The 22,134-nt window shown below is 42.1% G+C and overlaps 1 protein-coding gene across 2 annotated transcripts in view; it reads right to left on the bottom strand.

Annotated features, from left to right (window-relative positions):
- LOC137429670 (cadherin-13) overlaps positions 1–22,134 on the bottom strand; it is an 89,925-nt gene that overhangs the window by 5,818 nt on the left and 61,973 nt on the right. For both annotated transcript variants that reach the window (XM_068119786.2, XM_068119787.2), the window contains exons 4-9: positions 20,777–20,923; positions 19,170–19,314; positions 8,108–8,289; positions 4,536–4,676; positions 1,071–1,253; positions 702–952 (exon numbers count right to left, since the gene is read on the bottom strand). In XM_068119786.2, coding sequence (XP_067975887.2) covers positions 702–952; positions 1,071–1,253; positions 4,536–4,676; positions 8,108–8,289; positions 19,170–19,314; positions 20,777–20,923 — 1,049 coding nt within the window. The remainder of the gene's footprint in view (positions 1–701; positions 953–1,070; positions 1,254–4,535; positions 4,677–8,107; positions 8,290–19,169; positions 19,315–20,776; positions 20,924–22,134) is intronic.

Raw genomic sequence — 22,134 nt, 5'->3', positions numbered from 1 at the left:
CCCTAACCGCAAAGTCGGCACCCTAACCGCAAAGTCGGCACCCTAACCGCAAAGTCGGCACCCTAACCGCAAATTCGGCACCCTAACCGCAAAGTCGGCACCCTAACCGCAAAGTCGGCACCCTAACCGCAAAGTCGGCACCCTAACCGCAAAGTCGGCACCCTAACCGCAAAGTCGGCACCCTAACCGCAAAGTCGGCACCCTAACCGCAAAGTCGGCACCCGAACCGCTAAGCCAACACCAGGCTCTTGCAGGTACATCCCGTTGTTTCACATGCAGGATGATTCATCAATGTATGTGCAGTTACTCTGATGGATGTTAAACTGGCGTCCCGTCTAATGCCATTCAGCGATGGATGTTAAACATCCCATGGTGTGCTTCGCGAAAAGTAGGCGAGTTATCGCCGACACCCTGAAAAATTACCAAATTCCTGCTCTAACCAGCAGAGGGCACTGCATCAGTGGCATATCCGCGTCCTGAGCCAATGATGCGACCTTGCAGCCTTGTGCTGCATACGAATGTAGAAGAAGAAGAAGGAGGATACAAAAACATACCCCATGCAGGAAAAAGGGTAACAGCTCCATGCACTTGATCATGTGATTTCACGAAGGATGATGCTTCATTATATTGTGTTGAATGCAAACCGATACATGTACAACTAGAACAGCATAATCAAACCTCATGCACCTGAAAGTCCTCACCTGACCATTTGATCACTATAATCTGGGTCGGTGGCATTAAGGGAGAGCAGTCGATCCCCAGCTGGTAGACCCTCAGGCTTGGATAGCACAGTGTGGAATGGAATGATGACTGGTGCCTCATTTATATCCAAAACTTGAATGGAGATAATGGCGGAAGATCGTTGAGAACCACTGGCTTCGGGAATTACAGGTTCGAGGTTGTCTGCCCTGATTAGAAGTTGAAAGGCAGGATTTGTTTCAAAATCTAGGGGCTGAAGGAAGAAAGCAACAAATATATAATAAACACCTGAGGAAGGTAGGTTAGCATTGGAAGAAAATGAAACGGGGATGTAAAGACACCTACAGTAGAACAGCGGAACAACACGCTACCTTTACGACGAATACTGTAGCCTGGTTGGTGGTCGGATCTGTGACCACTTCGAAGTTTGATCCTGGGTCACCTTTCACGACTTTGACAACAGCCAACCAGTTTTCCCCTCCGACTTCATCTCCATCTGATATGGACAGGTTTAGCACTGGGCCAAGGCTACCCTCAGGAATACTCAACTCGTACTGTGACGGGAAAAGGTGGATGAGGAAAGGAGCGATTGATTGGGTGTTGTAAAGAAAGACGTGTTATGTAAACATGACCGTAATGCGTTGTTGAATTGGTCTTGTTTCCGAGTTTTTGTGGCCTATTCAGAACAGGCCCTTGCTTTGGCCTCTATTGGTCAAGTCAGTTATGCCAAAAGCTTAGGCCTACATAGATAGCACCAGGGATTGCAAAATAGGATGTGGGAGCCCCAGCTCGTCTTGGAAAGCAACACTCCATTTCACTGTGTTCAAGTCTAATACGATAGATGGAGATGATATAAATCAACGAAAGACTTCCTGAAGTAAGAATTTTACTTTGCCCGTTTAAATCTTCCATCACGTTTGTCCTTTTATGAAGTACCATCATGGCCAAAAATATGGGGGAAGTGTGTCTTTGTAACTTATTGTGAAGAAATGCAAACTTGTATAATAACCCTGGTGTTGGCCTGGTTAGCCTGGTGTTGGCCTGGTGTTGGCTTAGCGGTTAGGGTGCCGGCTTTGGATCCTCGGATCCTGGGTTCGAACCCCGGTCATCGCTGAATTAACACCAGGGGGGTTGACTCATCCAGTCATCCTTCCGAGGTCGGAAAATTGAGTACCAGTTCACTGGTAATTCCCTGTGTGTCGCAAGAGGCGACTAACAGGGTTGGCGGCAGGAAGGGCATCCGGCCATAAAACATTGCTTCAAAAAAAGGGGACCACGGTGCCCGAAAAAGGCCAACCCCTGCTCTGCGGGGGAAAATGGCCTCTAAACGCGGTTCTTCCTCTTCTTCATAATAGTCAATATCCACGATAGTCATCATTGTGTTTGTCCCCATTTCCCCCTCCGACAACGTCGGAGATGGGTGACATTAAAATGAGCTCCGTCCGACTAACCGATCATCCGTCCATGTACTTATGTGTCGTCCATGTTTCAAAAACTGTTGAACATTTGGCTTTCCTATTGCAAATATCTATTCCTCATGATGTTATCTCAACCCGATTAGATCACGGCGGTGTTTGGCTGAATTATGTTGCTTGGGCAACCATCTCGGTAACTTGGTTTGTGCACGCGATATTTAAAATAACCAAACAGCTCATTTCGCTTTCATATTAAGCTTGCAGCGTCTTCAGAAAGTATTTACACTTCTTGACTGTTTCACATTTTGTTGTGTTACAGCCTGAATTTAATATGCATTGAATTGAGATTTTTTTTGTTACTCATGTACACAATATTAATTACTAAATAATTAAAAATGAAAAACAGAAATATCTAATTACCCTGCGCTCGCGAAGCGAAAAGTGTGGTTCAGCATTCAGGTAGGTACGTGTGCCGTACGTGTCTGCATTAAAAAAAATCATTTTCTCGGCAACCGTTGGTCCGATTGACACGAAATTTTACCATAGAAGCGCCTCCGCATGTATAATTTTTTTATTCATAATTATGACGTCATAGGTCACGTGGTACGGACGCCATCTTGGAAAAACGTTGCACCTCTATCTCCCAAACCGCTCAATGGAAAAAATTGAAACATGGCTCATTGTCAAGTACTCACCATGGGGAATAAGATATGTTGATGGTGATGTCATAGTTGCCTTAATTATGACGTCATAATTCGACAAGTACAATGCTTGATCTGATCAGAATGAATAAAACAAAAATTCCTCTGCAACTGTTAGTCTGATGGACATGAAATTTTCAAAATATGTGTGGCGGCTCCTGTGGAATATTTTAATGATAATTATAACGTCATAGGTCACGTGGTACAGACGCCATCTTGGAAAAAATTTGCACCTCTGTCTCCAAAACTGCTCCATGGAAAAAACTGAAACATGGCTCATTGTCAAGTACTCTCCTTGGGGAATAAGATATGTTAATGATGTCATCGGTGCCTTCGTTATGACGTCATAATTCGACAAGTACAACACTTATCCGATCATTGGGAGTTCTTTTTTTTCAGCAACTGTTGGTCTGATGGGCACGAAATTTTCACCATAGGAGTGCCTCCTCCTGTGGAATATTTTAATGATTAATCATAACGTCATTTGTCATGTGGTACAGGCGCCATCTTGGAAAACCGAAAAATGTTGCACCTCTATCTCCAAAACCGCTGCATGGAAAAAATTGAAACATGGCTCTTTGTAAAGAACTCCATATGGGGAATAGGTGTTAATGATGACGTCATTGGTGCCATAATTATGACGTCATAATTCGACAGGGACAACCCTTAGTCTGATCAGTTTGAAATGTGTTGAGCGTGATCTATGCAACAATTATATTGGAGAATATAAATTTATGATGTCATCACTCACGTGGTCTGGCAGCCATATTGGATCAAAGAAAAAAAAATGTTCAAAAACAGAAGAGGTGGCTCGCAACAAGTTGACTGCGCAGGGTAAGTATTCTATGAATACCATCTAGTTTACATTGGTATTCAACCCCCTGAGTCATTACTTCGTAGAAGCACCTTTGGAAGCGAATGCAGCTTCGCATCTTCTCATGTATGTATGTATCAGCTTTGCACATTCTAACAGGTGTGTGTGAATGTGCATGTGCGTGTGCGTCAGCTCCACTACAAGTCTCAGATACTGTTTAACAAAAACCCAGGCTAGGCAGTTCAAAGGTAAGTGTGCATACGTCTCAGATCTAGGCCAGTGTTTCCAATTTACCAGACAACTCGCCAGTATTTGATTGCCGTGATCCCGTTATCCCTACAAGGGTTAAATAAAAAACAGGGATGGGGATTATAATAACCCACCTTACTGGGGAAAATACTGTGTTTATACACGTACCCTTGGGCGTCACGACCCACCGTTTGAGAAACACTAGTCTGGGCTGTCCTGCCAGCCTGACTCAGGGCCTCAACTATGTTGTCATACAGATGCATTTGTTCTGAGCAAGGGGGACCCCCCCCCCCCCCTCACATTCTCCATGAAAACCTGATTTCATCCCACTCTAGTATGACATTCCCCTGATGTTTGTGCCTGTATGGACTCGGAACCTCCGTATTCTTCATGATCCACTCTTCATTTTGACTTGTATGCAATTTTTGTTTTATAATTTCATAATAGTTTTGTAATTATATCAACATCTCGTTGGAAAATTTCAATACCTCCATTGCGTCATAATCACATTTTATGTGCAATTCTGATTCCACCATCTCACGGGGTACATGCTTTATCTGGGCAAAGATCTGAGACCAAACTAAAGGGTGTATGCCATATGACATGCAAGGTCTTTGCATGATGCGCAGCATCTTGTGCTGCCACATGTAAACTTACATTACGATGTTCAAACTCTGGTGGATGGTCATTGATGTCCGTGATGGTGACTGTGACTGTGGCTGTGGTGAACAATCCTGCGTCTCCACCGGCCATGTCGGACACGCGAACTACAACCTCGTGTTGCAGATTCTCCAATCCCTGTTCAGGACAAGGGGTTCAAAATTTGGGCTTGAATTATAGTGCGTTTTCACTTGTTTAAATCTCTTCCTAATAAAATCCAATCAAATATGGAGTGAAACTTGGGATTAGAAGTCACTTTGCCAGGAAATTTAAATAAATAAACTAGAACGACACTCGGTAGAGAGCATACCGTGAAATGGGGTGAATAGGGACACAAACTGAAAAAAAGTTCGGAAACTTTTTTCGCTGAAAATTGATAACCATACTGATTTGTTGATACTTGGGTTGAACGTGTTCTCTTGTTTTTAAAAAAAAAGCAACTTATAGTCCCTATTAACCCCATATATGGGTTAAATCGGAATAAATAGGATTTTTATGGCTGTCCCTATTCACCCCGTTTTACGGGTGAATAGGGACAGTCACTAATACAAAAAAATAATAATCAAGAAACAATCCTGAGTTTCCAACTTATTGCTAAATTGATCGCTCAGATGGATGCACATAATATGCACCCATAATATAAACCACGGTGCCAATGAAAAAAAATATGGGATAAAACGTTTCTGCAAACTGTCCCTATTTCTTGATTATTATGTTTTTGTATTAGTGACTGTCCCTATTCACCCATAAAACGGGGTGAATAGGGACAGCCATAAAAATCCTATTTAACCTATATATGGGGTTAATAGGGACTATAAGTTGCTTTTTTTTAAAACAAGAGAACACTTTCAACCCAAATATCAACAAATCAGTATGGTTATCAATTTTCAGCGAAAAAAGTTTCAGAACTTTTTTTCAGTTTGTGTCCCTATTCACCCCATTTCACGGTACCTCCGGCAGGCTGAACAGTTTGTTTTGTATCCCAATGATGTATCCCAATTGTATCCCAATGTATCCCAATGACTTATATGGATTCGGACCTGAACCAAAATCGAATCTGCTTGTTCTTGTCACACACCCAATCTGTCCACCAAGCGTCTTCTAAATCCGTCCATAACTTATTTGAGATATCGTGCAATGTATCGGTTTTAGCACGATCACTCAATGAAGAAGAATCACTCAATGGATCCGAATCCGTATTTTCACCAAAATCTAATCATTTCGTCCTTGTCACATACACGACCTCTGCAAAATTTCATCCGAATCTGTCCACAACTTTTTGAGATATCTTGTTCACAAACAAACAGACAGGGGTGAAAACATGACCTCCATCCACCTTTGGGGTGGAGGTAATAACTATATTTGGCAATAACTTCTGGGTAGAGGGTGACAGACTCGCGTCACTGAGGGTGGGGACTAAATAGTGTATCATTGTGACGAATTGTAAAATCCTACAGTAGTGACATCGTCAAATATCATCATATTGGCTAATACCTTAAAAAGGTTGACATGATGTTTTTGTTAGGACAAGTACACCCACAACAATTTATGCCCCGCTCTCTCTTCCCCCCCACTCCTGTGTGAGGCCTTGGCCGCATAACCTATGTTACCCCACACACAAAGTTGTATTTGTACCCCGAGTTTGGAGTTTGCAACGTAAAAGATGCGGCCGAGAGAGAGAGAGAGAGAGAGAGAAAAAAAAAAAAAAAAGAAAGAAAGAATGGTGTGTATATATATATATATATATATATATATATATATATATATATATATATATATATATATACATACACACACACATATACACTACTGGTCAAAAGTTTTAGAACACCTCAATTTTTCCAGTTTTTATTGAAATTTATGCAGTTTAATGTCTCAATGTACTCTGAAATTAAGCATAGAACAAACAATCAATTGGAGATAAAAAAAGAAATCATAGAATCATTTTGTTTAACAAAATTTAATTTAAATTTTTGACTCAGCAAAGTAGCCACCTCTTGCAGATATAACCGCCGAACACACTCGTGGAATTCTTTCCACAATGGAAACCAAATATTGTTCGGGAAGTTATTCCCAACACTGTTGCAGAAGTTCCCACAAATGTGTTGCACTTGTAGGTTGCTTTGCTTTCACCCTTCTGTCCAGTTCATCCCAAACCAGCTCGATGGGTTTTAAGTCTGGAGACTGTGCTGGCCATTCCATGATTTGAAGCCTACCGTCTTGTTCTTTTCCTCGAAGGTAGTTTTGACATAGCCTGGAGGTGTGTTTAGGGTCATTATCTTGCTGTCGGATGAACCCCTGACCAACTAGGCGCATACCAAAGGGTATTGCATGGCGCTGCAAAATGCTGTGGTACTGTGGTAGCTCTTTTGGTTCAGGGTGCCAGTCACTCTGTGCAAGTCACCGACTCTGGATCCAGCAAAAGAGCCCCAGACCATCACGCTTCCTCTATGTTTGACAGTTGGTGTCACACACTGAGGAACCATTCTTTAGCCTACTCGATGGCGTACAAAAACCCTGCGTGATGAACCAAGGATTTCAAATTTTGATTCATCGGTCCATAAGACTTTCTTCCAGTCTTCATTAGTCCACTGGCGGTGCTTCATGGCCCAGGCAAGCATCTTTTTCTTATTTTGCCATCTCAGCAGTGGCTTTCTTACTGCCACTCGACCTGTCAAACCTGCAGCTCGAAGTCTTCTCTTCACAGTTGACACTGAGACTTGATGACTTCGACCAGTGTTAAGCTGTGCTTGAAGCTGTTGTCCTGTGAGCCACCAATCACGCAAGCTGTTGACTCTCAAAAACCTGTCTTCTGATTCTGTTGTGGCTTTGGGTCTGCCAGACCTCTTCCTGTCAGAGTTTCCTCCAGTTTCCAAGTGCCTTTTGATGGTGTAGGAAACTGTACTCACTGACACCTTGGCTTTCTTTGCAATTTCTCTAAAGGAAAGACCTACAATATGTCAAAACTACCTTCGAGGAAAAGAACAAGACGGTAGGCTTCAAATCATGAAATGGCCAGCACAGTCTCCAGACTTAAACCCCATCGAGCTGGTTTGGGATGAACTGGACAGAAGTGTGAAAGCAAAGCAACCTACAAGTGCAACACATTTGTGGGAACTTCTGCAACAGTGTTGGGAAGAACTTCCCGAACAATATTTGATTTCCATTGGAGAAAGAATGCCACGAGTGTGTTCGGCGGTTATATCTGCAAAAGGTGGCTACTTTGCTGAGTCAAAAACTTAAATTAAATTTTGTTAAACAAAATGATTCTATGATTTCTTTTTTATCTCCAATTGTTTATTTGTTCTATGCTTAATTTCAGAGTACATTGAGACATTAAACTGCGTAAATTTCAATAAAAACTGGAAAAATTGAGGTGTTCTAAAACTTTTGACCGGTAATGTATACATATGTGTATATATGTGTACGTATACATAATATATATATATATATATATATATGAAAAGAAAATATAAACATATAAGATGGAAGAAGAAGGAGAAAATGATGAAAACAGTATTTTAAAGAATGTTGAGAACTGCAAGAGACTGAAAAAATGGAGTCAAAACCTCTCGGTCCAGCATTGTGGGGTTAGACGTAGTGATGATGATTCCTGTGACAGGGTCTATGTCAAAAGTCACATGTGAAAGGTCAAAAGCAGCAGTTGGAGGAATGAGTTGGAAGCGTAGCTCAGCATTTCCCAAACTTGGATCATCTATGTCATAAGCGCTGAGCTGCAGTACTTCTTCTCCTACAAAGACGGGAGAAAAAACTTGGACAAAGTATAGGGAAGAAGCAAGACAGGACAACTTTTTTTTTCAACTATAATGTGTGTGCATATTTGTGTTTGTCAACCCTGGCTATAACTAGTAATAATTTTAACTCTGTCCCAGTATGAGGAGATTCCAAATTTTTGGAAATCAGAGCTGTCTCCCTTGACATATCACGTGCCTTCGATACGGTCTGGCACACAGCTCTGCTCACCAAACTCCCCTCCTATGGTATCCATGGAAATCTCCACTCATGGCTTGCGGACTTCCTCTCTGGTCATAGGTAACGTGTGGCCTTGAATGGATTTCTCTCATCTCCCCTTCCTGTTCAGGCTGGAGTTCCTCAAAGCAGTGTTCTGGGCCCTGTGCTTTTTCTGGTCTTCTTCAATGATCTCTCTGACTCCTGGAAAATCCTCTCCGTCTCTTTGCTGATGACTCCACTCTCTGCCGCTCCATACCTCATCCCTCAGATCGGCAGTCTGCAGCCTCCTCACTCTCCGCAGACCTGAACAAAATCACAGACTGGTCAAACAAGTGGAACATGTCTTTCAATCCTGACAAATCTCACTCTCTCGCTGTGTCTCTCCGAAAAGACCGACTGGACAACCCTCCCATCTACTTTCTAAACAATCCTCAATCAACCCAAGAAGTTCGGTCACTCAAGCTTTTGGGTCTCACCATCTGCCATGACCTTTCCTGGGAAAACCACATTTCCAAGCTGGCCTCCAAAGCCAGTCGCCAACTGGGCATCCTCCTTCGTGCAAAGTCCTTCCTTGGCACACCTGAGTTCCTCACCACATACAAGGCTTTCATCCGCAGCTCAATGGAAGACTGCTCTCCCCTCTGGTCTGGTGCTCCTGCCTCACACCTAGCTCGGCTTCACGCTGCCGAAACCAAAGCTTTCAGGATCATTGGAATCTCCCGCAATGAAGCTAACTCTGAGGGCCTTTCACTCAATCAACGCAGGCAGGTTGGTGGTCTTTCTGTCTTCTACTGACTCCTCTCCGGCCTTGCTCCCCCAGCTCTGTCTGTGCTCTGTCCCCCAAATATTCCTTCAGGTCGCACAAGATCTGCCAGCAACCCTCTTATGGTGAAACTGCGAAAATCAAGACTCTCTGCTCGCCTTCACTCTTTCATTCCTCTTTTCTCCCGCCTCTGGAACAAACTCCCTCACTCTCTTCAATCCCACTCCTCCCTCCAGGTCTTTAAAACAGCTGTTCACCACCATCTCTTATCTTCCCCCATCCAAAACCTTGATCTTTTCTACCCCCGTTAATTTACCTCAGATCCACTTTTTTGAAATACCGACTTCTTTCCTGGAAGTCCTAGCAGTGTCGATGTGTTTTATACCTCCCCCCCACCCCCAACCACCTTCCCATGCTTCCTCCCTCAAGCCCTCTGCCTCCCACAGGTCTCCCGATGTCCCTGTTCTCTGCTGTTGTACTTGTGTGCTAACCTCTCTCTCCACATCTTGTCTCCCGCTCCCTTTATTATATGTTTTATGTGTCAGTTTTTTTTTTAATGATTAATGTTAGCTCTTACACGAGCCTCGATCTTATATACAAAAAATATAATAAAAAAAGGAGAACATGAATTGTGCTTTTTAACCATTTCCAAGTGGATGGAAGAGAGGTGATTGTGTCGTTGCTTGTTATCTCCAAATGCGGGGTTCATAAGGTGGAACGGAGCCCTCCCAGGTCTCAAAGTATCCACCTTTATATATACTAGGGCATGCCCGTACTATATATATATCTAAAATTATATCCCCCCCCTCTATTTACATGAAATGGTTTGGTTCATGAAATGTTTTGGTCCATTCGCAACGCCAAAGCGAACGGCGAACGCTTTACATGAAATGGTTTGGTCCATGAAATGTTTTGGTCCATTCGCAACGCCAAAGCGAACGGCGAACGGCTTGCGAGTACAGTGACAATCCCCCCCCCCCCTCTATTTACATGAAATGGTTTTAATTAGTTTTAAAACATAGTTTAACGCCAACATATGGCATGCCCGTACCCGTACTATCCGTAATGGCGCACGCTCTCACCTCACAGGAGCTCCGGAAGGTCGCATATCGCAGGAAAGCGAAAGAATCGCAAATTAGTTTTAATTCGTTTTAAAACATCGTTTAACGCCAACATAGTTTGCCGACGGGAAATAAATGAATACGCTCTCAAATGTGCCATCCGAGGCAGAGTGTGTTCGCCACGTTCGGCACACGTGATAGCTCGCTGCTCTCTGATTGGTTGAATCGTTTTTTGGACATAGCTCGGTAACTACTTCTGCGATTAATTTAAAACCTTGAAAAGGCACATCCTCGGGTCCCCAGCAATATACCTGGCAAGTTTAAAGTATATCGGACCCGTGGTTGTCGAGAAACAGCGGTCACAGACAAACACACACACAGACACACACACACACACACACACACACACACACACACACACACACACACACACACACACACACACACACACACAGAGATTGCTGGAATTATAGATAGATGTGTGTGTGTGTGTGTGTGTGTGTGTGTGTGTGTGTGTGTGTGTGTGTGTGTGTGTGTGTGTGTGTGTGTGTGTGTGTGTGTGTGTGTGTGTGTATATATATGTGTGTTTTTAACATTTTCACATCTAATTTAACCTTAAAGGGCAACCCAAACGCTCAGACCACCTCACTGCTAATCTATCCTTTAATACCCTACACAATGTCTTTTTCCCCTATTTACGATTTATGAAGTCAGTAATTTTGCTATTAATAGTCGAAATCTTTTTCTTCACGATTAGCCATGGCGTCACACCATGAAGTCTACCGCCACTTCCATATTGTTTACGGGTTACATCGTGGTATGATTGAACTCAAACGTCAGTTAATTTTCGAATTTCTACAAATATGCCGGTCGATGTGTCCTTCTTGATTGTTATAAATACAAACCGAGACGGTTTCATACAACATTCTACATAATGGCCGAAAGATTCTCCAGCCAAGGGCTGCCAGAATTGGACGAGGTTTGTCTGATATACCCGACTGTGGATTGGGCCGACAAAATGTTCGGTTTTGTGTTGGGAACATTTTACAGAGCACTGTTATGAAACAACAGAGATTGCTAGATCTGGTGGTTATCCACCACGATTGAGAGAGGATGATTAATTGGAAGAAACAACTGTCATTCGAAACGACAAGAGCATCCAGAACCACTCCCCCCTTCACAATCCCCCATCAACCGTCGCAATAGCTAACAATACCCATGACCACCCCACACCTCACTCCACGATGCCCACACAATCCCCCCCACCGGGGTGGGGCATCAACACAGAACGACATGGCATGGACACGATACAGGACGGTAACAGCATGACAAACGTGGACATGGCACAGCACAACCACATACACAAATGGCATCCCAGGAAAGTACAAAACAGGGCAGTGGGTCAGCCTGCAACAGTGGGACAAAGCATTCGTTGCCCATTTTGTTGGTGGTGTCTGAGTGTGTCTGGGTGGTGTCCGTGGCATGTCTTGTCCGTGCTGTGTCATGCTGTATTTCTTCTGGAGTAATATAACTGATCAAGCAATACCCTACACAATGCCCAAATTTTGCTATTAATAGTCGAAATCTTTTTCCTGGTGTTGGGCTAGCGGCTAGGGTGCCGGCTTAGGATCCTAGGATCCTGGGTTCGAATCCTGGTCGATCGCTGAATTAACGCCAGGGGGGTTGACTCAGCCTGTCATCCTTCCGAGGTCGGCTAATTGAGTACCAGTTCACTGGTAATTCCCTGTTTGTCGTTAAAGGTGGCAAAAAGGGTTGGCGTCAGGAAGGGCATCCGGCCGTAAAACATTGCTTCAAAAAGGGGACCAAAAAACAACAACAACCAGGGTTCCCGAAAAAGGCCAACCCCCGCTTTGCGGGGAAAAATGGCCTCTAAAGGTGGTTATTTTTTTTATTTATAATCAATACAAATCTCTGATAAACCGTCAATTGAATGGAAAAACAAAACCTACCAATCTACAGTGAACATGCAACCGGCGTTTTCATCTTCACTACAAACATAATTCTTGTGAAAAATGCCAGGGGCATAGAAAAGGCCCCTTTCTATGGTATGTGCCATGTGGCAAAGTATAGAAAAGAAGGGACATTCCATAGCTTGCAGAAAATGCCAAACAATAGAAAAGAAGGGACATTCCATAGCTTGCAGAAAATGCCAAACAATAGAAAAGAAGGGACATTCAAAAATTATTGTGTGCATGCTGGACTACCCTTGTGTTCTTAGGAGGAACCAGGTAATGCTCGAGAAAACTTCATATAAAGGGGCGCCCTACATCTGGCAAATAAAATACATTTACTTGTGCATGCCGCTGTTTGAATCAAATTGGTGCCCATATGAGCCAAGCAAAAATAGGACCGCTGGTCCTGAAGCTAACCTGGATCAGTGGATCAGTAGCACCAGTCACTCAAACTCCCCACAGACCCCCTCATACCCTGATATTTTAAATGTGGAAAAAACTTTGGTACATCATGGGTGATGAAGGTTGTGATCAAGTTTCATTGAAATAGTGTGTGTAGTTTCGGAGAAGAGAGCAAATACCTATTTTGGGTGGGGATCAAAACCCCCCATAGGCCTCCACAATGAGAGCATATTTTGATGCGGTCAATACACCTTTGTTACGCATCAGATATGAAGCTTATGGCCAGGTATCATCAAAATCATGTGTGTAGTTTCGGAGAAGTGCGCAAATTCCTATTTTGAGGGGGGTGTGGGGGGTGGGAGGGAGATCGGGTGAATCCCTCCCTCCCTAGTAAACCCCTTGCCCGTGCTCAGATTTTGATGCGGTCAATACACATTCGTTTGGCATCAGATATGAAGCTTGCAGCCAAGTTTCATCAAAGTTGTGTGTGTAGTTTCGGAGAACAGAGCAAATACCTATTTCGGGTGGGGGTCAAACCCCCCACAGACCAGCTTATACCTTGGGTTTTTATGCCGTGAACAAACACTGGTACATCATGGGTGATGAAGGTTGCGGGCAAGTTTCATCAAAATTGTGTGTGTAGTTTCGGAGAAGAGAGCAAATACCTATTTTGGAGGGTCCACCCTCCTCCCCCTCTCCCGTAGTCCTCTTAAATGAGCGCAGATTTTGAATTTGTTTTGAAAGCCATTAATTAGATGTATTGGCTGATGTATATCCCCAGGTTCAGCTAGTTTCATTGTATAGTCCTTGAGATATAAGCGCCAACACATTTTGGGCGGAAGGATGGATAGACGGACAGACACCAAGGTGAATTCGAAGGTTTTCTTAATAAAACTCAAGAATGCAGAAACGGACGTTGATGAAATTTGGGACATATTACCTAAACGTACAAAACATTTACTTCTGAAATTTGCAGCCAATTTCGTCCAGTAGAAGGCGAGAAACGAATTTTCAGTCGTGCCCATGTTAAAGCTGCATACAGAGAAACCGTCCCATATAAAGGGAGGGGTGCTTTGCACCTCCCTTGATAACATGTTTTGTCTACTTTAACCATGAGGTTGTTTTTTTAACATTGAATGGGCATTATGTCCAAGTTAGAGATTTGTAATCCTTTGTTACTTGCAAAATCGAAGATTTTTCAAGTATATTGGTCGGTTGTGTTTGTGACTCTGTCTGTTTGTTTGTTTGTCACCGGCCTACAGGTCACAATTTTCAACCGATCTTCACCAAACTTCACCAAATGGTAGAGTTGGTCAAATGCCAGAAGCATATTGTTTTTGGGGTCAATAGGTCAAAAGGTCAACATAGGCCAAAGGTCACCAACTTTGCTAAATTTCTAAAATCCTCAATTTTCATCCGATTGACTTGAAATTTGAAGACCACTTGCATATCTGGTCACTGAATTCAACCACCAAGCATTTTTTAGGTCAACATAGGCCAAATGGTCAACATAGGCCAAATTTCTAAAATCCTCAATTTTCATCCAATTGACTTGAAATTTGGAGAGGACTTGCATATCTGGTCACTGAATTCAACCACAAATTATATTTTAGGTGAACATAGGCCAAAAGGTCAACATAGGCCAAATTTCTAAAATCCTCAATTTTCATCCAATTGACTTGAAATTTGAAGAGGACTTGCATATCTGGTCACTGAATTCAACCACCAAGTATCTTTGAGGTCAACATAGGCCAAAAGGTCAACATAGGCCAAATTTCTAAACTCCTCAATTTTCATCCAATTGACATGAAATTTGAAGAGGACTTGCATATCTGGTCACTGAATTCAACCACGTATTATAATTTACGTAAACACAGGCCAAAAGGTCAACATAGGCCAAATTTCTAAAATCACCAATTTTCATTTGATTGACTTGAACTTCTAAGAGGATTTATATATACACAAAGAATTAAGTTAAGCACCCCCCCGTTTTTTTACAACCTCGCACATTACAAGTTTGTTGTCGTCAAAACAGTGTAATATACCCATGATATTGCTATATTTTCTGGAGAAGTGATATTATGGTCACATAAAAACATAACAATCATGCCGTTTTCAATATTTTATTCTGAATAATTTAAGGTGAAATTTTTTGGGAATTTTAGGCATATTTTCACCTCAATTTAAGTATGGAGCTATAGGTCCATCACGGACAGTGTGGATGACGTTTATGTTTTCTAACGTACAGTCATTGTTCTGAGAAGACCTCTAGCGATCTTTGCATCAATAACGTGTGTAGGACCCACGTGATCGGATCACTGACTCAACCCTACGTCTCATAGACCCTGTAAGCCGTCGTATGCGTTGCTGTGGCAGGTTGTTCCATTCCCGATGTAATGCACGTTCCAATTCATCCAGATTGGCTATTGGAGGGACCATCTTCGCAATTTGTCGTCCCAACATGTCCCAAACGTGCTCGAGGGGGTTCAGGTCAGGACTGTACGCAGGCCAGGGGATGGTTGTCACAGCACCTTGCTCCATCCGATCACGTGGGTCCTACACACGTTATTGACGCAAAGATCGCTAGAGGTCTTCTCAGAACAATGACTGTACGTTAGAAAACATAAACGTCATCCACACTGTCCGTGATGGACCTATAGCTCCATACTTAAATTGAGGTGAAAATATGCCTAAAATTCCCAAAAAATTTCACCTTAAATTATTCAGAATAAAATATTGAAAACGGCATGATTGTTATGTTTTTATGTGACCATAATATCACTTCTCCAGAAAATATAGCAATATCATGGGTATATTACACTGTTTTGACGACAACAAACTTGTAATGTGCGAGGTTGTAAAAAAACGGGGGGGTGCTTAACTTAATTCTTTGTGTATATATGGTCACTGAATTCAACCACCATCTATTTTTGAGGTCAACATCGGCCAACTGGTCAACATAGGCCAAATTTCTAAAATCCTCAATTTCCATCCAATTGACTTGAAATTTGAAGATAATTTGCATATATGGTCACTGAATTCAACCACCAAGTATTCCTGAGGTCAACATAGGCCAAATTTCTAAAATCCTCAATTTTCATCCAATTGACTTGAAATTTGAAGAGGACTTGCATATCTGGTCACTGAATTCAACCACCAAGTATCTTTGAGGTCAACATTGGCCATAAGGTCAACATAGGCCAGATTTCTAAAATCCTCAATTTTCATCCGATTGACTTGAAAATTGAACAGCATTTGCACATTGAGTCACCAAATAGGGAAACTAACTATTTTTGAAGTCAAAAGGTCAAAGGTCAACTCAAGGTCAACCTTCCAAAATCATCATTTTTCATCTGAACAATCATCACTTTTCATCGAGTTGAACCGAGCTTTGATCAAGATTGTAAATTTTAATCTTCATGAAATGGACAATTTGCTGTATCATTGGAAAACTTTTTTTGGGTGGAGGGGGGGGGGGGGGGGGGGAGCGGCGTATTTTGCAAGTATCGTGCTACGCATGACGTCTTCTTGTTTCATCATTTGTGTCGTCTCTTCCCTTGTGTCTGAATGTGCATCCACATGTTGTTGTTAAGGGCCATACTTGTCTCTGCTGCGTAAAGTAAAAATATGCACATATAAAGCAGTAACCATGTTTTTGCTTTATGTACATAAGCCGAGCTATTTTTTTTCTGGAGCGATTGAGTCAGCTGTCTCGCCTATACACTGCCCAAATATAGGGATGATCAATTTGCATAATAAACAAGAAAAAGAGCAATCGGAGATTGCAAACACTCGTCAGGATATATTTTCAGTGGTTTTCAAGGCTTTTGTGTTAAAACAAATATGGCGACCGAACCACGTGATCGATGACGTCATAATTATTTTTTTTCTAAAATAGTTTATTCCTAGCTTATGCTCAAGAAATTACATCTTGATCGGATGAAGTTTTGTACTTGTCGAATTATGACGTCATAATGGAGGCACCTATGACATCATCATTAACATATTTTATTCCCCATGGAGAGTTCTTTTCAATGAGCCATGTCTCAATTTTTTCTATTCAGCACTTTCGGAGATATAGAGGTGCAACGTTTTTCGGTTTTTCCAAGATGGCGGCCGAACCACGTGACTGATGACATCATCATTATTATTTTTTCTCCTCTAGTTTATGCTCGCATGGCACTCAAGAAATTTCATCTTGATTGGATGAAGTTTTGTACTTGTCGAATTATGATGTCATAATGGAGGCACCTATGACATCCTCATTAACATATTTTATTCCCCATTAGTCAGGGCCCTTAGAGATATTTTGGGGCCGTTTGGTTCAAATTCTTCCAAAAGCACCAAATTTGGCCCAGATGCTGCCCATGCCATACTCTTTCGATTTTTGACGGGCGCCAAGACGGGCGCCCCCCCCCCCCCCGGGGGCCCCATATTGGCGAAATGCTAAATGGCCGCCACCCGGATTAGAGGAAAATCAGTTAAATAACCAAAAGAGTTGGAATCATGTATGATACCACTTTTCAGGGGGTTTTCGAGGTCGAGGAATCCAATTATGATATTTTGATGATTCGAGGTCAAGGTCAACCCTCAAGGTCATCTTAAAGGTCATTTTTGAGTCAAACATGTCGGTTTTTGAGTTATTTGTCAAGATTTACGCGAGGTTCACCATTTTATGTTTCTGGGTTGGGTAATCGAACTCTGACCTTATTTTTGACAATTAGAGGAAATATTTACATGTCTATTTCCTAATTTTCAGGCATATGCAGTTCATCAGTCTAATTACAAAGGTAAGGATTTTGATGTTTTATGAACTGTATGCCATATCCTTGTGTTTAATTTTTGTGCGATCATGATCCGAGTTCATGTATACATGATTGTATACATGTCATAAATATGATGTCATAGGTCATGTGACCTGGCGGCCATATTGGATTTTATGAAAACCTTTAAAATGGATCCCTGCCTTCATTTTTCGATCGATTCATTTTGAACTTTGACCACTTATAGTACGCCATGTGATTGGATGCATATCCTAATTATGACGTCATAGGTCAGGTGACATGGCGGGATGGACCGGTATGGTCCGCCCGGATCATACCGCCCTTGGCGCCCGTCAAAAATCGAAAGAGTATGGCATGGGCAACATCTGCGCCAAATTTGATGCTTTTGGAAGAATTTGAACCAAAATATCTCTAAGGGCCCTGACTACATGGAGAGCTCTTTCCAATGAGCCATGTCTCAATTTTTTCTATTCAGTACTTTCTGAGATATAGAGGTGCAAAGTTTTTCGATTTTTCCAAAATGGCGGCCGAACCACGTGACCTATGACGTAATAATTATCATTAAAAAAATGATACAGGTGGAGTTGCACCTATGGTGAAAATTTACTGTTAATCGGACCAACGGTTGCAGAGAAAATCATATTTATTCTGTGCGGACAAACAGACAGACAAACAAACGGACTCAAATGCAATACCCTCTCCTCTGGCGAGGGTAATTAAGGGCCGATTGGGAAATAAAGCACTAAAAAAAATTAACGTCACCTCTTATCCATGACACACGCCCCACTGTTATACCAGAATGAGCTGATTCATCACATAGTCATGGATTGCTTAACCCCAATATGAGGCTGTTCAAAAATTATGTAACTCTATTTTTGTTTTAGTAACTTGCGTAATGTACCGCTTGATAACATAATGCTTGATTGCCATGTGTTCTGACGGCCTTGATTAAACCTTACTGTTATTCGACATATGATTCGATTTTCTGGGTCCCTCATCATGAATAACACTCAACAAAGCCAATGGAAATCTGATGTAACAAATTCGGGCAGTGTATAATCAGCAGAGGCCTACAGGCCTATTGTGTTGGGCCCACCAGAAAACCAAGATGGCAGCCATATTATTTTGTCTCTGTGCTGTGGTGGTTGAGTCAAGCGACAGATATGGGTGTGGTCTGGCAGCTGGCCAACCAATGGGTGCACATTTCAAAAATGGACCCCCAACAATAGCAACAACAATAGCAACCTGAAGCTCATGTAAACCTGTGACTTTTTCAATGGCCCATTTGTATTGTTACTGATCCTGTCTACGAGGTAAAATGGGGATTACATTAGAATAGTTATTTATTTGTACATGTTAGAGCAAGTGTGTTGTAATTGCTGTAATTAAAGAGATAGTGTTGAAAACTGTATATAACACCATTGATGCATCACAAATTACATTTTGGTATCTTAAATGTCAAAACTATGGGGAACAAAATATACGCGATGGAACTCCATTTTGATTCTGTGAATTCAGTAAGGAATGATCGGTAATGCTAAAAATGACTAAATAATTGAATGGAATACATCTCAACGATGAAAATTCCATTCAATACTGAGGCCATTTGAGGATTTGGGAAACTGGTGGTTGAGGGATGATTTTGATGGAATTCATCTGGGGTTTGAGAATCTTACCAACAGGTGCATGTTCTGGAAGTTGGCCTTGGAAGGAAGGCTGGGAAAATAATGGTCGATTGTCATTCTGATCAATCACCCGAATCACAAGTGGTGTTGGATCTCCCACGTGTTGGTCAGAAGGGTCAACCAAAGCAACGGTGAGCTGAATGCAGAGTTTAATCCAGGAAGTAAGTGGGTTGGGAGTGCAAGGTGTGATGATCAATGACAGAAAATTCGAAAAATACAAGTAAGTTAAGAATAAAGGGTGTAATAGAATGAAAACGATTACAGCAAAGCAGAAATTGTAACATTATAAAATATTTACCATGAGAGATGAAAGAATAAAGGTTAAAAAGGAAGTGTGAAGGAGCATGATCAAAATGCAAAGATGATGAGAAGACAAACATTAATTTTCCTTAGTCTTTATTTTATTTTCAATGATCACACCTATAATGAACGTGCACAGCTGTAAGGACGAAGGATGGGAACAGTGGTGAGTTTGAGGTGAAGGTGGGAGTGCATCAGGGGTCGGTACTATGTCCACTACTATTTGTAGCTGTGATGGAGGGGCTGGCTCAGAATGTAAAGGAGGGTTTACCGTGGGAGTTGTTGTTTGCAGATGATCTGGTGTTGATTGCGGAAAGTATGGATGGACTGAAGGAGAAGATTAACAAGTGGAAGGAATGTATGGAGGCAAAAGGTCTGAAGGTGAATATTGGAAAGACAAAGGTGATGGCAAGTGGTAAAGCATGTGGTGAGGTGGAAAGAACTGGAAAGTGGCCCTGTGCTGTGTGTAGGAAGGGTGTCGGAGTGAACTCCGTTCAATGTACAATGTGCGCTGAGTGGGTTCATCAAAAATGTAGTGGTTTGAGAGGGTCATTAACCAGTGTGGCAGCTACATTCAAGTGTAAGGTGTGCACAGAGTGAGCTGCAAATGGAGGAAATGTTGAGTTGCATCATGGAGACGGCGTGAAGCTGGAAGGTGTGAAAACATTTTGCTACCTCGGAGACATGCTGAATGGAGAAGGTGGATCAGACTCGGCAACGGTTGCTGGAGTGAGATGTGCATGGAAGAAGTTTCGGGAACTGAGTGGCGTGCTGATGAGGGGAGTGTTGTTGAAGCTGAAGGGAAAGGTGTATGCTGCATGTGTGAGAAGTGTTATGATTTATGGGAGCGAGACATGGGTAATGAACGTGGAGCAGCAACCAAGGCTGGAAATTGTGGAAATGCGAATGGTTCAGTGGATGTGTGGAGTATCGTTGAGAGAGAGGAAGACAAATGATGAATTGCGAAAGATGATGGGAATAGAGCCTGTGATTGATGCTGTGAAGAGCAACAGGTTGAGATGGTTTGGTTATGCGTTGAGGAAGGATGAAAGTGACTGGTTGAGAAGAGTGATGGAAATGAATGTAGAAGGAAGTAGAGGATGGGGAAGACCGGGAAAGACTTGGCTAAAGATGGTGGAAGAAGAAATGCGGGCAAGGGGATTAACAAGGGGAGATGCAGAAAATAGGGCAAAATGGAGAAGATTGTCATGGAGACCGCAAGGCTAACCCCCGCTCTAGCAAGGAAAATGGCTATAAAATGCCTGTTGTTGTTGTTGTTGTTGTTGTAATGATCACACCTGGAAGAGAGGAGTTTTCTCTCGATCCAGAGGTTGGGTCACGAAGACGTCTCCTGAATGCCAGTCCATCTTGAAGATTCCCTGATCGACAGCGTCACCTTCCAGTATGAACCGCACAGTTTCGTCAGGAGTTCCCATCAATCCAACCTGCTTCCAGTCAAAATCCATTTGCTTTGTTATTAAAATATTTGAACCTGAATGTGCCATAAGTACAGTACTAATATTCATCTTATTGTTTATAGCATTGCATTTCAGTGAATAACCAGCTTAAGGAGCAGGTCTGAAAGTCCTTTTATCTGTGCGTATATCACCTCTGTAATGTATAATTTTAATTTTCCTTTACCAGTACGTTTCATGCAGAACATTAAAAAAAACTGTTTGATTATCGCTGATATTTCTCGCTATTATTGGGTAACGAGTAAAAAGCCCGTCAAAAATGACGGGTTGGAACAGTTTACTCAACGGTGCAGCCTCCTGAGCATGCCAAAGTCTGAAGCCTCGGCCTCGTGTCAGGTGTGCTTATATCTTCTTTATTTATTGCACATCATACGGATGTAAATATACACTTGTTTTACTCTGTGCCCGTTGCACATCATGTGCAGCGAATTTCACCTCCCTGCACCTTGTGTTTATTGTTATTTAAAAAAAAAGCTTCTGTACACCGCCCTTGAGGCTCTGTTTGCAAGCCACCGTCTACCAATACAAGAAAAATAATAACTTTTATTGAAAATGTTTTTCGAGTTTGTTTATCCTCAAAAATAGACCATAGTGAACACACACATTCGTGTTAAAAGTTTGGCCTTTAAACCCTACCCTTATGAAGGGGGACAGACAACTCTACAAACCTACAAACTGACATTGTGTTTTATATGGTAGATAAAACTCAGACGAGCTTGAACATGTTCATTGATGTAACCACACCAGGACACAGGATACATCGGTATGTGAGTGGTGTCAAAATAGCTTAGAAGATGTGGTGAGGTCTGTTTTTTATGTCTTGCAGTGATGTACTAATAATTTTTGTTTTTGTTTTTGATATTGCATCAAATATTGCTCAAAAAATGAAGGCATCACAAATACTGCCTCTCCTCCAGGAAAGAATCAAGCCAACGTTTTGACCATCCAGTGGTCATCTGGTATTCTGCAAACATCATGTGTGCCAGGTGTTAATTATCCTCTCAAGGTGGAGGGCATCATGAGATTGCAATATGTACATGGTGATTTTCATCATCTAGTATAATTGTCCTGGACAATTATTAAGTGTCATTTCAAGAAGGGAGTGTCTTTATGCCAGTAAAAATATGCATTACTTGTCATTTGCTTATTTTCCCTTGAAACGTTTGACCAGTTATTTTGTA

This window comes from Myxine glutinosa, chromosome 6 (genome assembly GCF_964187855.1).
Source record: "Myxine glutinosa chromosome 6, kmMyxGlut1.1, whole genome shotgun sequence".
NCBI classification, from domain to species: domain Eukaryota; kingdom Metazoa; phylum Chordata; class Myxini; order Myxiniformes; family Myxinidae; genus Myxine; species Myxine glutinosa.
This window is presented reverse-complemented; position numbering and strand designations above follow the sequence as displayed.